Source organism: Tachypleus tridentatus, chromosome 11 (genome assembly GCF_004210375.1).
Source record: "Tachypleus tridentatus isolate NWPU-2018 chromosome 11, ASM421037v1, whole genome shotgun sequence".
In the NCBI taxonomy this organism is placed as follows: domain Eukaryota; kingdom Metazoa; phylum Arthropoda; class Merostomata; order Xiphosura; family Limulidae; genus Tachypleus; species Tachypleus tridentatus.
The window spans coordinates 97,176,141-97,192,998 of NC_134835.1; the positions used below are offsets into that span (position 1 = coordinate 97,176,141).

Sequence of the window (16,858 nt, forward strand, 5' to 3'; positions counted from 1 at the left end):
TAAACATATAACACTTTAAAAATAGTATGTTTTTTTCATTTTTACTTAGAAATAAGTGATTTTAAAATAAATTTGTTCTGAAGGCATGAAGATTACAGACGACTAATTTATTAAAGTTCATGTTTACGCAGATTTTAAATTCAGTAAATTATTACAAAACTGTTGCGAATAGTATTATTTATTCACTGTTCAAAAATATGATTTATTTCTTATGAGGTTCGGTAAAAAAGAATCTTTATTCTGGTTTGTTATAAACTTTCTATTTATGGTAAAGAAAAATTATCATGTTTTATTCTTTTTACGTTTCTCTTGTTATACAGTGAAAAACTTTAAATTGATAATTTTAGAAAACAACATATCTGTTGTTAAACATTAGTGATTTCAAACAATAAAACGCCGGGAATAATATAATTTCCTGTTTAACCCTGGAAATGAACAACTAATTCCTTAAAATCACTGAATTATTGTATTTATTCCACGGTAATTTTCTAGTTTATTATTCCGATAATTATGAAAAAATCATATAAAGAAATCATGAGTCCATCTGTGTGTGTGTATATATATATATATATACATAGAGAGAGAGAGAGAAATAATGCTGCTCACCCTGTTTTCCTACCTCAGGATACGTAAGTTTTGTGCACGTGTTGCAGATCACAAAAAGTTTGACTTTGGGATATTATTTTTTATCACCCTCAACTGCATTACACTTGCGATTGAGAGACCCAATATCCCACCAGAGAGCACAGAAAGAGAAGTGCTAACAGCAGCCAACTACATCTTCACGATTGTTTTTGGTCTGGAAATGATAGTTAAAGTATGTGAGCTGTTTAATATCATTTACATATAATTATAGCAAATTAGAAACCATTTGAAAATGTATTTAACGATGATAATTCCAAAGGAGACAATTAATACTTTGATAAATATTTATATCACTGGGACATTCTTACATACTTTATTGGTATGACGTTTAACACGACAACGACTAGCTGTCAGTTGTTGAGAAAGAATTAATGTATTGCATAAATTAATCTGTGTTTTCTTTGTACATTATAAAATATTTGAGATTAGTTTTTATTCAAAATCTAATAATGTATTTCAGTGCCGGTGATGACAACTGTAAATAATTACAAGCAAACTTGATTATTCACACCTTATATCTTTGAGACACTTTAATATTTGTAGCGTATGTAAAATATAATATCAGATATCGCATGTAAAAATTTACTTGGATAATGAAGGTTTTCATATTATATATTCTTCAACACTTCGTTAATATACGATCACTTTATTTCTTCAGAAAGAAACACTTTAATAAAAATGTATATTACTTTTCCAACCATACCTTTCATAATGAAATTTGTTGTCAGTAAAGTTTTAATATTCCTTTTTCATTTAATTTTTTAAATACTCCTCTCTCAGACTAAGGTCTCTTAATTTAAACGTAATTTTGTTTTTATTAGGTAATAGCTAAAGGTCTGTGGTATGGAGAGCATGCATACCTAAAGAGTGGTTGGAATAAAATGGACGGAATCCTAGTTTCAATCTCTTTACTAGACTTCATGTTATCGTTTCTTGCCTCTGGAAGTCCAAAAATCTTTGGCATACTTCGTGTGTTTCGTCTTCTTCGTTCTTTACGGCCACTCAGGTTGAAATAAAATACTTTAATTTATGATAATCAGCTAAATATCTTGTAAGACATGTTAATTTTAAATCGAAAATTTAAAATTAGAAAAAAGTCATGTATTTATTTTACTTAATTTAAATTATTTTACAAAATGTATACATTTTAGGAAATAATACAAATTTTACATTTATTAGTCTTATGGTTTATACACTCTTGTGCAAATTAATGTAAACAAATGGTCATTTTACAATATTTTCAGCATGGCGGCCGGAGTAGGCTCGCTGGACCCGTTGATTTCCTTTAATAGTCATTTTTTCACACAGACGGCGTCATTAGCCGTGTTTTACAGTACTGTCGATCTATTTTTGGGATATATGACGAAATTTTAAGGAATATTACGTCATTCGAAATTGCGTTAGAAGGGCAAGGAGATCAGTCAAAAAAGAACTTCTTACCAACTCAATGAAGACAAAACAATATCAATGGGGTCTGAAATACAAGAACTGGACGCAAAAACAATGGAGGAAGGTGTTATTCAGTAACGAGACTCCTTTCTTCGTACAGGGTCAAAGAAGTCTGCATGTTTGCAGATCTCCAGGTGAAAAACTTCGAGAATCTCACATCAATCAGTTCGTAAAACATCCCTTGGAGAAGATGTTTTGGGGATTTTTCAGCTACTATGGCGTCGGAGGCTTACATATCGTAGAAGGTATAATGCGAGGACCACGGTACATCGAAGTTTTGCAGTGAAGAGTCGTTCCAGAATTGAAAAAGAGATTTCCAGATGGATCTGGCATTTTTCAGCAAGATCTGGCTCTGTGCCACACATCGAAACTTGTGCAGAATTTTATGACTACAACGCGAATAAAGGTGCTGGACTGGCCTGGAAACTCTCCGGACTTAAATCCTATTGAAAATCTTTGGGTGATTTGTAAAGAAAGACTTCGGAAAAAAGACTGTACTACAAAAGATAAGCTAATTGAGGCCATAATTGAGGTGTGATACAGCGATCCAAAAATTAGTAAAGATTACAGTCAATTCGTGGACTCGATGCCAAAGCGGATTAATGATTTTCTAAAAAATAAAGGCGGTCATGTCATGTATTAATTTTTGGATCCTCAGAAATAAAACGCAAAAAACTGAAAAAATCGTAACTTTCCGTCTTGTTTCAATTAATTTGCACAAGGGTGTATATTTACACTACAAGGCCAAAAGTATGTGGACACCCCTTCTAATTAGTGGGTTTGGCTATTTCAGCCACACCTATTGCTAACAGGTGCGTAAAATCTAGCATACAGCCATGCAATCTCCATAGACAAACATTGGCAGTAGAATAGGTCGTACTGAAGAGCTCAGTGACTTTCAACGTGGCACTATCATAGGATGACTCCTTTCCAACAAGTCAGTTCTTCAAATTTCTGCCTTGCTAGAGTTGCTCCGGTCAACAGTAAGTACTGTTATTGTGAAGTGGAAACTTCTAGAGGCAAACAACAGCTCAGCCACGAAGCAGTAGGCCACACAAGCTCACAAAACAGGACCGCCTAGTGCTGAAGCGCGTAAAAATAGTCTGTCCACAGTTGCAACACTTATTACCGAGTTCCAAACTGCCTCTGAAAGCAACGTCAGCACAAGAACTATTCGTAGGGAGCTTCATGAAATGGGTTTTCATAGCCAAGCAGCCGCACACAAGCCTAAGATCTCCATGCACAATGCCAAGCGTCGGCTGGAGTGGTGTAAAGCACACCGCCATTGAACTCTAGAGCAATGGAAACGCGTTCTCTGTAGCAGGTGATCACGCTTAATTATCTGGCAGTCTGACAGACGAATCTAGGTTTGGCGGATATCAGGAGAATGCCTGAATGCATAGTGCCAACTGTAAGGTTTTGTGGAGGAGGAATAATGGTCTGGGGCTGTTTTGCATGGTTTGGGATAGGGTCTTTAGTTGCAGTAAAGGGAAATCTTAGTGCTACAGCATACACTGACATTCTAAAGGATTGTGTGCTTCCAATTTTGTGGCAACAGTTTGGTTAAGGCCCTTTTCTTGTTTCAGCATGACAATGCCCAAATGCACAAAGCGAGGTCCATAAAGACATGGTTTGCCAAGGTTGCTATGGAATAACTTGATTGACGTACACAGAGCTTTGACCTCAACCCCATCGAACACCTTTGGGATGAATTGGATCGCCGACTGCGAGCCAGGCCTTCTTGCCCAACATCAATCCCCGACCTCACTAGTGCTCTTGTGGCTGAATAGGAGCGAATCCCCGCAGTTAGGCTCCGAAATCTGGTGAAAAGCTTTCCCAGAAGAGTGGAGACTGTTATAGTAGCAAAGGGAGGCCAACTCCATATTAATGCTTATGGTTTTGGAATGAGATGTTCAACAAGCACATATGGGTGTGATGGTCGGGTGTCCACATACTTTTGACCATGTAGTGTGTATTTCCAAGTATGCCACAGATAGTAAAAGAAAATTGAGTGTGATTTTGATTATTGTTGAAAGGTGATATATAAGTGTTTAATATCATATATGGTAATAAACATATTAAACGTATAGATTTATTTTATCCAAATAATTATAACTGTATATGATATACACAATCGTTAGCAAATACGAATGCAGATCTTTCGGTCAATGCTTATATCTATTTACCTCTCTAATTGTGCATATGTAAAGATTTGATTCGAAGGATATTGTAGACATAAGTTAAAATAATCATTATTCTGATGTTTGATATACAGATTATACCTATGTTAAAGCACCAGAATTTGAGTTGCGGATAACACACATACGTTAACAAGCCATCAGATTAATGATTTAACAAATACTTTATATTCATACTTTGCTAAGCCATTTAATACCCTCATTTCACGCACAGAGAACACTGCCAACAAATTCTACTACCTACGTGCTTCACTAATATTAGTTTTCGATATATAGTTTTTGTTCATTTTTGTCTCAATAAGTAGTACATAAACGTAACTAGTTTTGCTTTAATTTTTGCCAAATAAATTTTTAAGCTTTTGGTTTTTATTAATTTAATTCTTTCCAACTTATTTTTTGTATCTGTGTATGAATACGGTGATTGGAACTCCTTGCTTATGAGGCCTGTGCTATTTAAACTCACGCACACACAAAACCGCAGCAAAAACAGAACATTCCTAAGCTTTACGTAAAGATAGGTGCTGCCAGCTATCTAGAGGTTAAAGAAAATGCTTCCTGTCCTCCTAACATAACGGGCTCATCCATCGAATTGACGTTTATTTTTCTTCTTGGTGTTTTATATTTCTCCAATAGAAGTAAAACTTTAAAATAGTTTTGTTACACAAGCCTCTACGAACTGGGGTTGATCTTTCAGCTCTTTTGGACAAGTGTTTTACAAATGCAATCAAACCTTGAAAAACTATCATAAACACCTAACTATTTTTAGCTATACCTAACCTAGGTAGCAGTCACCATCAACTGGAAAATACATTACGGTACTTCAACGTGTGGTGAATGGTTATCGTGATCGGTCAGCCAGTAAACATGGGGCCACTGAAATATATCTATTACAAATGTAAATTTTATACTCATGTTTTAGAAGAAGCGAAATAAAATGTTTCAAATTTTTTGTTCGAAATGCGTTTATTCCAGGAAAATGTTTTATTTTTTAAAAAATAGGCATTTTAAACATTTTTTTCTTTTATGAGAAATGCGATGAAAAATGCAGAAAAATAGTAACAATGGAAAAAATATCAATGCCGTATTTCGTATCATTTTATAATTAAAATAATATAATATAGGATATTTTAATTTCATAAAATATAAATATTTATTCAAAGGTAGTTTTTGTTTAGTTTCATTTGTCGAGTATCAAGTCTAAGTGAATTCATAGCAAAATTGTCTTTCGTGGTGATTTAAGAGCACGAGAAAGATCCTGGTTAAATATTCTCTCTTGCAACCATTTGCATCAGATATAAAGATTATTACGAAATTATTAGAAACAGCAACTTTTGATAAACATATACTGATTTTTTCAGGGTGATAAACAGAGCACCAGGACTAAAGCTAGTTGTCCAGACTCTGCTCTCATCGCTTCGTCCAATTGGCAACATCGTTCTTATTTGTTGTACTTTCTTCATTATATTTGGAATCCTGGGAGTTCAGGTAACGTACTGCACTGGCACGCGACAGCACACATACTACTTTCAATGTAATGAAGTGTTAATTAAAATTATTTGAAAAGCGCTATAGCTCCGTTAAGAGCAATTGTAAATTTTATATGGCTTACATTTAAAATTATTTAATAAATAAGTGTTTTAGTGCTACATGATATACCAATCGTCTCTCGTAAGTTATGTTTATATAGCTTTATAGTGTATTTACCTAAAACGTTTTCTTCAATGTTATCCTCAATGTCACTATATCTGAACTTGCATTACTTAGTAGCAATTCAAATTTTAAGTACAACAAAATAATGTTTCTTTACCAAATTAAATATTCAAGCAAGTTAACAAGATATTTCTTTCTAGGTCACGTGCACTAAAATATTATTTTTTAAAAATCTTTTCAGCTTCGGTTTTAATGTATGTTGCAATGTTTGTATTCACCTAGCTGTTTAAAGGAAAACTCTATTACTGTGATGGACCAAATGTGAAAAACGTTAGGAACAAAACTGAATGTTTGGCAGATCCCCGTAATGAATGGGTTAACCGGAAATATAACTTTGACAATTTAGGACAGGTACGCTTTATAAATAGTTAGAGATTGCTTAAGGTTAAATAAATGAATATAATATAATAATAGAATAATAACTTTACTGCTATATAAGGAAAAATGTTCATTACATGATTAGTTTACGAATTTTGTGTATTTATATATATATGTCACTTTGTCTTTGTCAAAGTCGATTATAAAAACATATAGATATAAATTACCTGCCAAAAATTACTGAATTGTTTTGTACTTTATAAACCTTGACTTAATTTGAAATATATAAAATACAATACTGAACCAAAAAAAATAGGAATGACTATTCTATCTTTTTCTACAATAAATTATTTTACTGAATTTTAAAGCTGTTTGAATAATAACATACAGTTGTATTTCAGAATAGTTTGGATTTCTTTCGTAGGCTCTCATGGCACTCTTTGTTTTGTCCTCAAAAGATGGCTGGGTTAATATCATGTATACTGGATTAGATGCTGTTGATGTTGACCAACAAGTATGTTTAATTTCATAAATTTCGATTTTGTATATTAATCTATATTTAAATATATTCGTTACTTAATACTATAAACTGTTAAAGTAATTTAAAATAACTCATGAATTGTGTTATCACAGAGAATATAACGTTTGGAAAGATACTTAATGAAATGTATGTCGAGACCTGAGCGTTTTATAAGGCTTCTTATTGTAATATAGTAGAACTTGGATACATACATTAAATTCATTGTATTTTAATAACTGGTGTAACCAGATGTATGTTATTGGGTACTTCTTGCCCCCTTTATTTGTTTATAAGTTCTAGAATGTTCTGTGTTCCAATCATAGTTTTATTATTTATCAATATCTATCCATTATAAATTTTGTCTGAAGACAGATTTACCTACTATGTTTTAAATAACTGTATGTTAGTTTTTATTTCCCCTATATGAATTGTGTTTAATTACTTAATCACTTGTTTGATAAATGTTGAAATCATTAATGTTTTCAAACATTATTTATGTATAGATAGCAATATGTTTGTGCTTATATACGTAAATCTGTATATGTGTGTGTGTGTATGTTTATAAATAATGTCATATATGTATTCATTTCTTATATGTTATCTACTATCTGCTGATTTAATTCCGTGTTTTATTACGAATTAAATAATGATCTATATTAGTCCGCATATTGCAAATTAGGCTTAACACGATTCCAACAACTCTAATCAACCTTTTCTTATTTGAAATGTAAATATAACTGTAATTGCTGAAATTTTTCTAATCCACTAAAAATAAGTGTGAGTTCGCAATGTTCCAATGATTGCAAAACATAAATTGTTTTCTACAACACAACATTCAACTGAAATTTTTATTAATTCTAATATTACTCTCGAAATAATATTGAATTCAAGTTAACTGTTTTTCTTAATCTATCAACTATATAGCTATCAATTATGAAATGAAACTGATTAGTGTGTTTATTCATATAAATATCCAAATATAGCAATAGTTACAAAGTACATCAATAAATGCATATTGAAACCTGGCGTAAAGAATATTTCTTTAGTGAATATCAACTCAAGAAAAGGATTGATTAGGTAGGTATTAATCTGTTTGGTAACAAAGAGTGATATTGTGTAAATTTCTTTCAAAACCTAGCAAACCATATGATGATGATTATATATTCAGTTCTTAGTTTCATTATTTAACAGAAAAGAAATATCTTGTATCTATATAAATATAAATAAAAGCACGACCTGTATTTCCAGAAAGTAAATTTATTAGCTCAATATCTAGCTAATACAGTTTCGTCAGGAGCTATCCATATCATACAAGTTCACTAATCCAGTTAAATATAGGTCGTTGTTCTATTTAAATTTATAGAAATGTTTCATATTAAACTGTAATTTACGCTAGGCAAAGTTAAGAAAAAATACGGTTTATTTTTCTTGATAAAAGTGCGATTGAGAACTGATTTTATCTAATTAGGCATACTCTGATTGTAAAGATGTGACAAGTCATGTGAAAGTTAATTACTTATCACGTGATATGAGAATATGATATAATAGATTAATATTCACCTCTGTATTGTGTACAGATGTCATCCAAATTATTTTATCATTAACTTTTATCAGCTCTTCACGAGCGTAGTGATGGATTTACAAATTGTAGTATTATATGATGAAGTTAAAATTTTCTTTTCCCATAATTAACTTTTGGCTTTACTTTCTTGTGCATTATGCAGCCCATTGAGAACTACAACGAATGGCGGCTTATTTATTTCATATCGTTCCTCCTTCTTGTTGCCTTCTTTGTTCTCAACATGTTCGTAGGTGTCGTTGTTGAAAACTTTCATCGCTGTAGAGAAGAACAAGAGAAAGAAGAAAAGGCTCTTCGGGCTGAAAAACGAGCTCGCAAGCTGGAGAAGAAACGTAGAAGTATGAACATTAAATTACGTGTATTATTCCTAGTTTTATTTTAAGTCTGACAAGATTACCTATTATTTTTTGTTTTTACTTAAATCTAACAATAATACATACCATTCCTTGTCCTCATTTAAGTCTAACAAGAATAGATATTATTCCTTGTCCCTACTCCAGTCAGACAATAATAGATATTATTCTTTGTATTCACATCAAGACTTTTCTCCTAACGATATTTTAAAACTCAATTACACGTTGGATCCCTATTTCACAGCAGGACTCGTTTATTATTTAGTATATCACATATATCAGGATATTAGGGCTATTAAAAGTTTTATTACAATAAAGCAGAGAACAACGTTTCAATTTTCTACGACTTCAGATATATTAAAACTAAAATCATCTTGGAGTGGTCGATGTGAAGTTTGGAACTTGTGGATGGTTATGTACTACTCCATTTATTTTCATAATTTCTACTAAAATGTTTATTTCTGTCTCCCGAACTTGAATCTATTATACTGAATATGCAAGTTTTCAATGACGTATAAAATGTACAATAATTTTATAGTCTAACTAAGAAAATTGAGAATGTAGATTCTTAAACCTTCCTTTACATTGAAAGGCAAATAATAACTTAGCATGATAAAGAAAGCTATTTTCTTACTGTGATTTACAAACGTGATTCAGAATATACCTAATACTTTAGAGTCTTGTGTAAAAGGAAATATTTATTTTGCGTAACGATACATTTATACTGTGCCTATTGTTTCGAAACACGAGATTTCAATAATAGAAAAAAATTAACTGGATAATGTGTCGTTCAGAAGCAGATCACAATATTAGAGAGGTTTTAGTTTGCTTTTCCTTTATTCCACTTTTTATATAATATGTATGTATAACTATTATTAATTACATCATATTAAACTTATAGTTTGTTTGTTTGTTTGTTTTGAATTTCGCACAAAGCTACTCGAGGGCTATCTGTGCTAGCCGTCCCTAATTTAGTAGTGTAAGACTAAAGGGAAGGCAGCTAGTCACCAAGTGGATAAGGCACTCGACTCGTAATTTGAGGATCGCGGGTTCGAATCCCCGTCACACCAAACATGTCTGCCCTTTCAACCGTGAAGGCATTATAATGTATCGTTCAATCACACTAGCCGTTGGTAAAAGAGTAACCCAAGAGTAGGCGGTGGGTGGTGATGACTAGTTGTCTTCCCTCTAGTCTTACACTGCAAGCGCAAATAGTCGTCGTGTAGCTTTACGCGAAATTCAAAACAAACAAACCTATCGGACAATTTATTATCGTCCTGCTGATTGAACAACGTTATACAAATTGTGCCAAGTATATCGTGAAAGTTTCCCTAAGGAATGTTTAATGGTTACAGTTACAAAGACAAGTTAAATATCTGAAAAGTGAGGACAAAATGACATTATTGTTTCTATTTGGTTCCAGTGAGACATGTCTCAATCGATAAGAAAACCACTGAGATGCACATCCAAGATACAAGTACAAAGCGGAATTCTGGTTATATCATTCGCAGACATATCCTGTGGATTACGTGTCTTTGGGCTGCGCAAATAAGTCGACTTCCGTGAATGGTTGTTGGAATTTCAAAAGCATTTAAAAACAACTACGGAACTAATTGACTTCTGTGTATTTTTCAAAAGCATCTGTGATAGGATTTGCCAGGGCCAAAAAAATGAACTTTCAGTCCTTAAAGACTCATCCTTTTATAGTTAAATATTAATCGTGACACCCATTCTAAGTTTATACATATTAAACATTTCAAAACAATAATGAAATTATTTCTTTGTTTTATTTAAAATTATGTTTTTAAAATTTAATTAAAGGATGTCATTTTTTACATATAATATGCCACTAGATACTACATTTGAAAGTAGGCTTCCCAAAAAAATTATTTGTATCTGCCGATACAAATAGTGTTGGAAACTTTACATGTCGTTTCTGTATTTTTTTGTTTCTAACTAGAAATGAGGGAGCCACCATACTATATCAACTTCTCCAAACTAAGGCTATTCACCAATAACATTGTAACGAGCAAATACTTTGACTTAGCTATTGCAGCTGTTATTGGTCTAAATGTAGTTACCATGGCCATGGAATTCTATATGATGCCAACGGTAAGTCCAGGGAATGTTTAAAACATTCAAGATACGTGTATCTTTGTAAAATATATGTGCGTAAGTGTATTGTTTGTTCTCAAATAAGATTTTGTTTGTAGTTACAAGAGTGTTGTGTGTTAATACTAATGAAACTTTAAAGCAAGACATAAAATCACGTATCTACTAATTGAATGAATAATAATTTCTTTCTTTCTTGACATTCTAGGAACTCGTATATGCTCTGAAAATATTTAATTACTTCTTTACTGCGGTATTTATTTTGGAAGCTATCATGAAAGTTGTTGCCTTGGGATTCAGAAGATACCTCATTGATAAGTACGTTTACAGCTATATTTCGGTAATCGTGTTTGTGTAAAAATCAATAATGCATAACATATATAACACATAACATACATAACACATATATCAATTTTCGTTCAATAGACAATTACACATAAATTAATATGTAGCATACGAAGGACCTAACTTGAAGAACATAAGACTAGATGAATTGAAAAGTATAAGATTATAAACCTAAAACAATTTATGTCTTTCAAAATTTTTCTATATTTTCATTTGTAGTCTAAATGATTTAACACTTGTACTTCCAAAACTAGTTTAATGTGAAATGTGTTATTTCAAAACAAAATTAGAAACAATAATCTTCGTATAGTGTCTCTTTTTGGTATTTTTACCGTACTCGAAACTTCTGTTATTGTTTTTAATTTAATATTGTAAGATCAGTTATGTGTCAAGACTTTTTATACGTAACTTATGTCATAAAATTGATTTGAGGAATAAATGTTTTAGAAGTGTTATACTTTAGTTGTTTAACTCCTATGAAGAAATTATTTATAGCATTAGGTGTATCTTATTATTGAAAAACAATAGTAAAATGTAAACTTCTTGCATCTATATAAATCTTTGATAGACTCTTTCAAATCTGAGTAATTCGTTTTACTTTCCTTTATCACCGAAATTGCCCTAATCAAGTCAAATGTGTTTAGAACGCCTGTAAATAGTTCTGACCTACATCTATGATAAAACACATATAGTACAAACTGTTTTGACTTCTTAATTTCTATTCTAGATGGAATCAACTTGATATTATTATCGTAATTCTATCTGTCGTTGGGATATTCCTCGAAGAGATGGAGTCTAAGATCATCCCCATAAATCCAACTATCATTCGTGTGATGAGGGTTTTGAGAATAGCAAGAGGTAGAATATGTTTAATTGGTATTTATTTTACTATTAATGTTTCTTATAATTTCAAATAAAGATCAAAATACGAGCATGAATTATAAGAAATTATCTATATTTTTAATATTAAAATATAGCCAGATTGATGTCAAATGGGATCTTATTGTTGTTTGGTTAGCTCTGTCAATATTCTGAAGAGCCCATGATAAGCTGTAGTTGTGTTTGCTCTTTCCTAAGTTTTCTATATGTGTAGGAATGTATTGACACTTACACTTCCAAATCTATAATTTATATAAAATCATGAAAATCTATAATTTTATAAGATATGAAAAGAAATATTGAACCTACTTATCACAGAATAATGCTTTAGAGAAAATATTAAAACGAAATATTGTTAGTTCTAAAACTTAATCAGTTTCTATGTATTTAAGATTAGCTGAACAACATGTACGAAAAAGTATTGATTTTGTGGGCTGTGAATTCAGATTCTTAAATATAAAATAAACATAAGTAATATTGATCACTGAGAATCTATAAAGCAATATCTATGAGTGCACATATGAGCATTTGGAAAATGGTATTTTTTAGGCTACTGAAAAATAATCATCTTTAATATATTAATATAATGACAGCTAACAGTTTGGAAATATGCAAATAATCATGTATAATTCTTTGACAGACTGTTTAGGCAGAATATTTTTGATGAAACTTTGTAGAATGAATGGCAACTGCCTGTTGTGGAGAGACAAGTGTAGAGGACGACGGTTTGAAAGTCTTCTGTCTTTCGTCTTCAGGCGGAAGATTTTCAAACCATCGTCCTCTACACTTGTGTCTTCACAAGGGGTAGCTTCCGTCTATTCTACAAAGTAATCTTATATAACTTGAATGAACATTTCTTTAATACTTAAAATTTAATATTAAAAAACACAGAGAGAAAAATTTATATAACACATCATAATATTTGGGTTTTGATATTTTAAAATAGTATTGAAACTACTGAAGATGGCAAAAGGTATCCGGGCTTTGCTGGACACTGTAATGCAAGCGCTACCACAAGTAGGCAATCTCGGCCTCTTGTTTTTCCTCTTATTTTTCATCTTTGCTGCTCTTGGAGTGGAATTATTTGGTCGACTTGGTAGGTGAGGCATAACTGTAAAAATCAGAAGAAGTTTCATCTTTTAAGTGTTAACGATTTCTGAACATAAATCATGTATCTGTATAAACACACATAAATATATAGATATAAATATATATGTATAAGCATTCATTCTTATGAATGATTTAAATGTGATTAGCTTTCTATGTACATTTGAAACTGTTTGAGATCACTGCATAAGTAAATTAAGTTGATGAGATAAAATAGTATTTTAATGTTATCTAATTAATCTATCATAATAACAGAAGAAGGTATCAAAGTTATCACTCGAATGTTAAATCTTTCTTTTAATATATGATAAGAATAATATGTAAATAACAGTCCTAAGCTAATATAATTTATCAAACAAGATCCACGCCTTAAAAAACTAGATAAAATTACACAAAAAACACTACTTTAAGTTATCGGTAATATACAAACTTAGTTTTATGGTTTATTTCTTAATATGTGTCTTACTTTTCAAAAGTTTGATTAAAAATTTATCGACAAAAGTATCATATTTCATCTTTCTAATTGCATACCCTTGTACAGTAGTTTAATGTTTCTTGGTTAAATCACTAAACTCTCATGTATAAGATCGTTTTGTTTTAGAGGAATGATTTTCAGGACACGCAGAAAAGTTTTAAAAATGGCAGTCAGTATGTATTTAAGGAACGTAGCTCGGTGACGTCATCGTGCATGGAGTCTTTCCAGTATTTTAAGGTTTTATGAATCCAATTCCTAAACGCGAAGAATCACATAGCCAGAGCTTCATTATTACTTCGGACCCTCAACTCGGAAAATGCAGATTGTAATTTGAAATTCCCAAACCCTATCACCAAACATGCTCGCCTCTTCAATCATGGGGGGGAGCATTATAATTTGATGGTGAGTCCCACTCTTTGTTCATAGAGAGTAACCAAAGAGTTGACACTGGGTTTTGTTAACTAACTTCCTTATCCTTTGCCTATCTCTCTTTTAGATTGACCTCAAATAACTTCGTGAGAAATTCAACAAGCATTCAAATGAATCTTATTTTTTAAATTGACAGTTTTGTGAAACTGTTTTTTCATCTTATTTATTTATTTACAAGCATGAATGATTTTCTGGTCTACAAAATGTAACTTTATTTATCAAGTTAGTCATTGGAAGGTTATATTCACGATAATGACAAAAGTGCTACAAAAATCTGTTTCTTCAAGCATTAAATCCCGAAAGTATTGTGATACTTTATTAAGAAAAAATTAAAGGTAAAGGCACAAAAGTACTTATCTATTTTTATTATTTAGTTGTGCAACATGAAATTGCTTTTATTATATTTGTCATAGTATGTGAAAGATTACTTTTGAGCATTTTGATGTTAGAACAAAACTGATATTGATAAACATAAAGAATAATTTTGATATGATAGTACTATTTTAAATTTCGTTGATTTCATAACTTGTTATTTATCTAGAATGCAACGATAAATTCCCTTGTCAGGGCTTAGGAGAACATGCACATTTTCATAACTTTGGAATGGCTTTTCTAACGTTATTTCGCATTGCAACAGGTGATAATTGGAATGGGATTATGAAGGTAAATATATATTTAAACATGTACATTTGACAAACCTTTACATTTTCAAAATACATGTAGATTTTATTTAAACGTTTCACAACACTGATTAAATGTACTATAAAACAACTAGGAATATTTTAAATTACATACAATAGAATTTATATTCTGACTTTACATTTATGGAAAATGTATAACCAAACATATTGTTTTAAGTTTAATAAAAGCAGCCTTCATTCATTGTTGTTAAAAATTATGCTCGATTTGCGTTTCGTACTTTAATTAGGACACCCTCCGAGACAACTGTGATTCTTCCAGTGACTGTTTAGCTAACTGCTGCGTATCTCAACTCATCGCTCCCTTATACTTTGTAATATTTGTCTTAATGGCTCAGTTTGTGCTGGTTAATGTGGTAGTAGCTGTTTTGATGAAACACTTAGAGGAATCACACAAGCAGATGGATGATGATGTTGACATTGATGTGGAAATTGAAGATGAACTAGCAGCTGAAACTATAGCTGCACAACAACTGGAAATATTTGAGCAGGTATAAAAAGCTTTTACAAACCAGCATCTAATTTTTTTTTAATTTTTTCAATATGCATATTCATACATATACGTAAACTGTTCATGATAAGTTAAGATTCATTTGCACAGCCTCTTTATCATTCTGTGAATCCGTTAAATGAGCTAAGTAAAACTCGTATTTCTTCTGTTAGATGGTGCTAAGGTAGAAATCTACTTGAATCGTACAATTGCAGTAGCCTACGTGAGGTCCATGCGTCTATTCACTATTATACACAAATCTTTACGAAAAAATATTACAAACGCAAAATTTATTAAATATTTGTAGAATCGTTGGAAACTTAACAAGTATTTGCAGCTGAAGTGAGGAAAATATTAAGCCTTTTCGTAAAATTGAAAGGTGCTCTGATATTTTCTGTATATTTGTAGCATAATGTAAATAATAATTTTTTTCTCAAAACATTCTGAAAATCGTTTGTTTGATTTCGCACTTACGAAGAATATATATCAAGTTCCATTATTTCTCGGAATCCATCTTAGAAAATGTATTATTTACATCACGAAATTCAGCATAAAGAAAGTTAACAGGCTATTACGAAATAGCAGCTCCACCTTTTCTCTAAATATAAATATAAACATAAATATTATGAACGTTTATCTCTGGACCAGGAAATGCAGATTCTGTGATGTTTGACAAAAGTTTCAAATTTATTTAATCAAGAGCAATGTAAAAATCCATTCTGTAGTATTATCCTAATGTATAAAATTTTATTGAATTTTAAGAAATGTATCTAACTTTGATCTTCATTATCAATATAGTTTTGGAAATATAAAATTACTTAATTCTTTCTTCTTAGGAAATCTATCAAAAACGATCCAAGACTAAAACTACTAGGATTGTATCTCAGAAGCCACTTGTCAAAGTTTCTTCTTTACCTGCAAATTTCACATTTACTTTCCAAGAAGATGCTCAACTGAATGAGAAAGGCATGTCAAATTGACGTTATCGTATTAGAATACAGTAATTCTAAAAAGCAACGTTCACTCTTCAAAAACAAAGAGAAGTAATTTTGTATACTTTTCTATAACTCTGAAATTTCTTGGTAGGATTAGTTACTAAATATCAATTGTTCATTGTTACTTAAGGTTTTGAAGTATTTTTTTGTATTTTAGTATCTTTTATATACATAACATTAATAACATTGGGAGATAATAATAACTACAACGATATAAACTAAATGGTGATAGTAGAATATTTCTAATGAAGAGTAATTGATATTATCGTTTCATGACAACATGATAAATTGCAGCTAAGAAATAATAGAAACACCTTGAAACATTTGTTTCTTCAAACAAAAGATATGAAATACCTATATATACATATTATTCAAAAACACATCGGTGGTAGGTGGATAAAAATAGTAAATAAAAATTAGAAATTAAAAGTAGGAATTTAAATCGTATATTATATACTTAGAAATCAAAATTAATCCATCTTCTTGAAAATTAGTAATCGATGATTATTTTAAGAGTAAAAATAAAAACGATGCTTTTTTTTCGGCACAATGAAAG

General features: G+C 31.0%; 1 protein-coding gene across 8 annotated transcripts in view; it reads left to right on the top strand.

Annotated features, from left to right (window-relative positions):
* Positions 1-16,858, top strand: part of LOC143232855 (voltage-dependent T-type calcium channel subunit alpha-1H-like) — a 59,978-nt gene that overhangs the window by 38,290 nt on the left and 4,830 nt on the right. For 4 of the 8 annotated variants that reach the window (XM_076468822.1, XM_076468818.1, XM_076468819.1 and 1 more), the window contains exons 20-32: positions 625-817; positions 1,467-1,651; positions 5,651-5,777; positions 6,225-6,353; positions 6,745-6,834; positions 8,565-8,757; positions 10,733-10,884; positions 11,093-11,202; positions 11,957-12,087; positions 13,055-13,204; positions 14,661-14,782; positions 15,048-15,308; positions 16,144-16,273. In XM_076468822.1, coding sequence (XP_076324937.1) covers positions 625-817; positions 1,467-1,651; positions 5,651-5,777; positions 6,225-6,353; positions 6,745-6,834; positions 8,565-8,757; positions 10,733-10,884; positions 11,093-11,202; positions 11,957-12,087; positions 13,055-13,204; positions 14,661-14,782; positions 15,048-15,308; positions 16,144-16,273 — 1,973 coding nt within the window. Of the gene's footprint in view, positions 1-624; positions 818-1,466; positions 1,652-5,650; positions 5,778-6,224; positions 6,354-6,744; positions 6,835-8,564; positions 8,758-10,195; positions 10,665-10,732; positions 10,885-11,092; positions 11,203-11,956; positions 12,088-13,054; positions 13,209-14,660; positions 14,783-15,047; positions 15,309-16,143; positions 16,351-16,858 lie in introns of those variants that run through there. The other 4 variants (XR_013017820.1, XR_013017821.1, XM_076468823.1 and 1 more) reach the window with 4 other exon arrangements.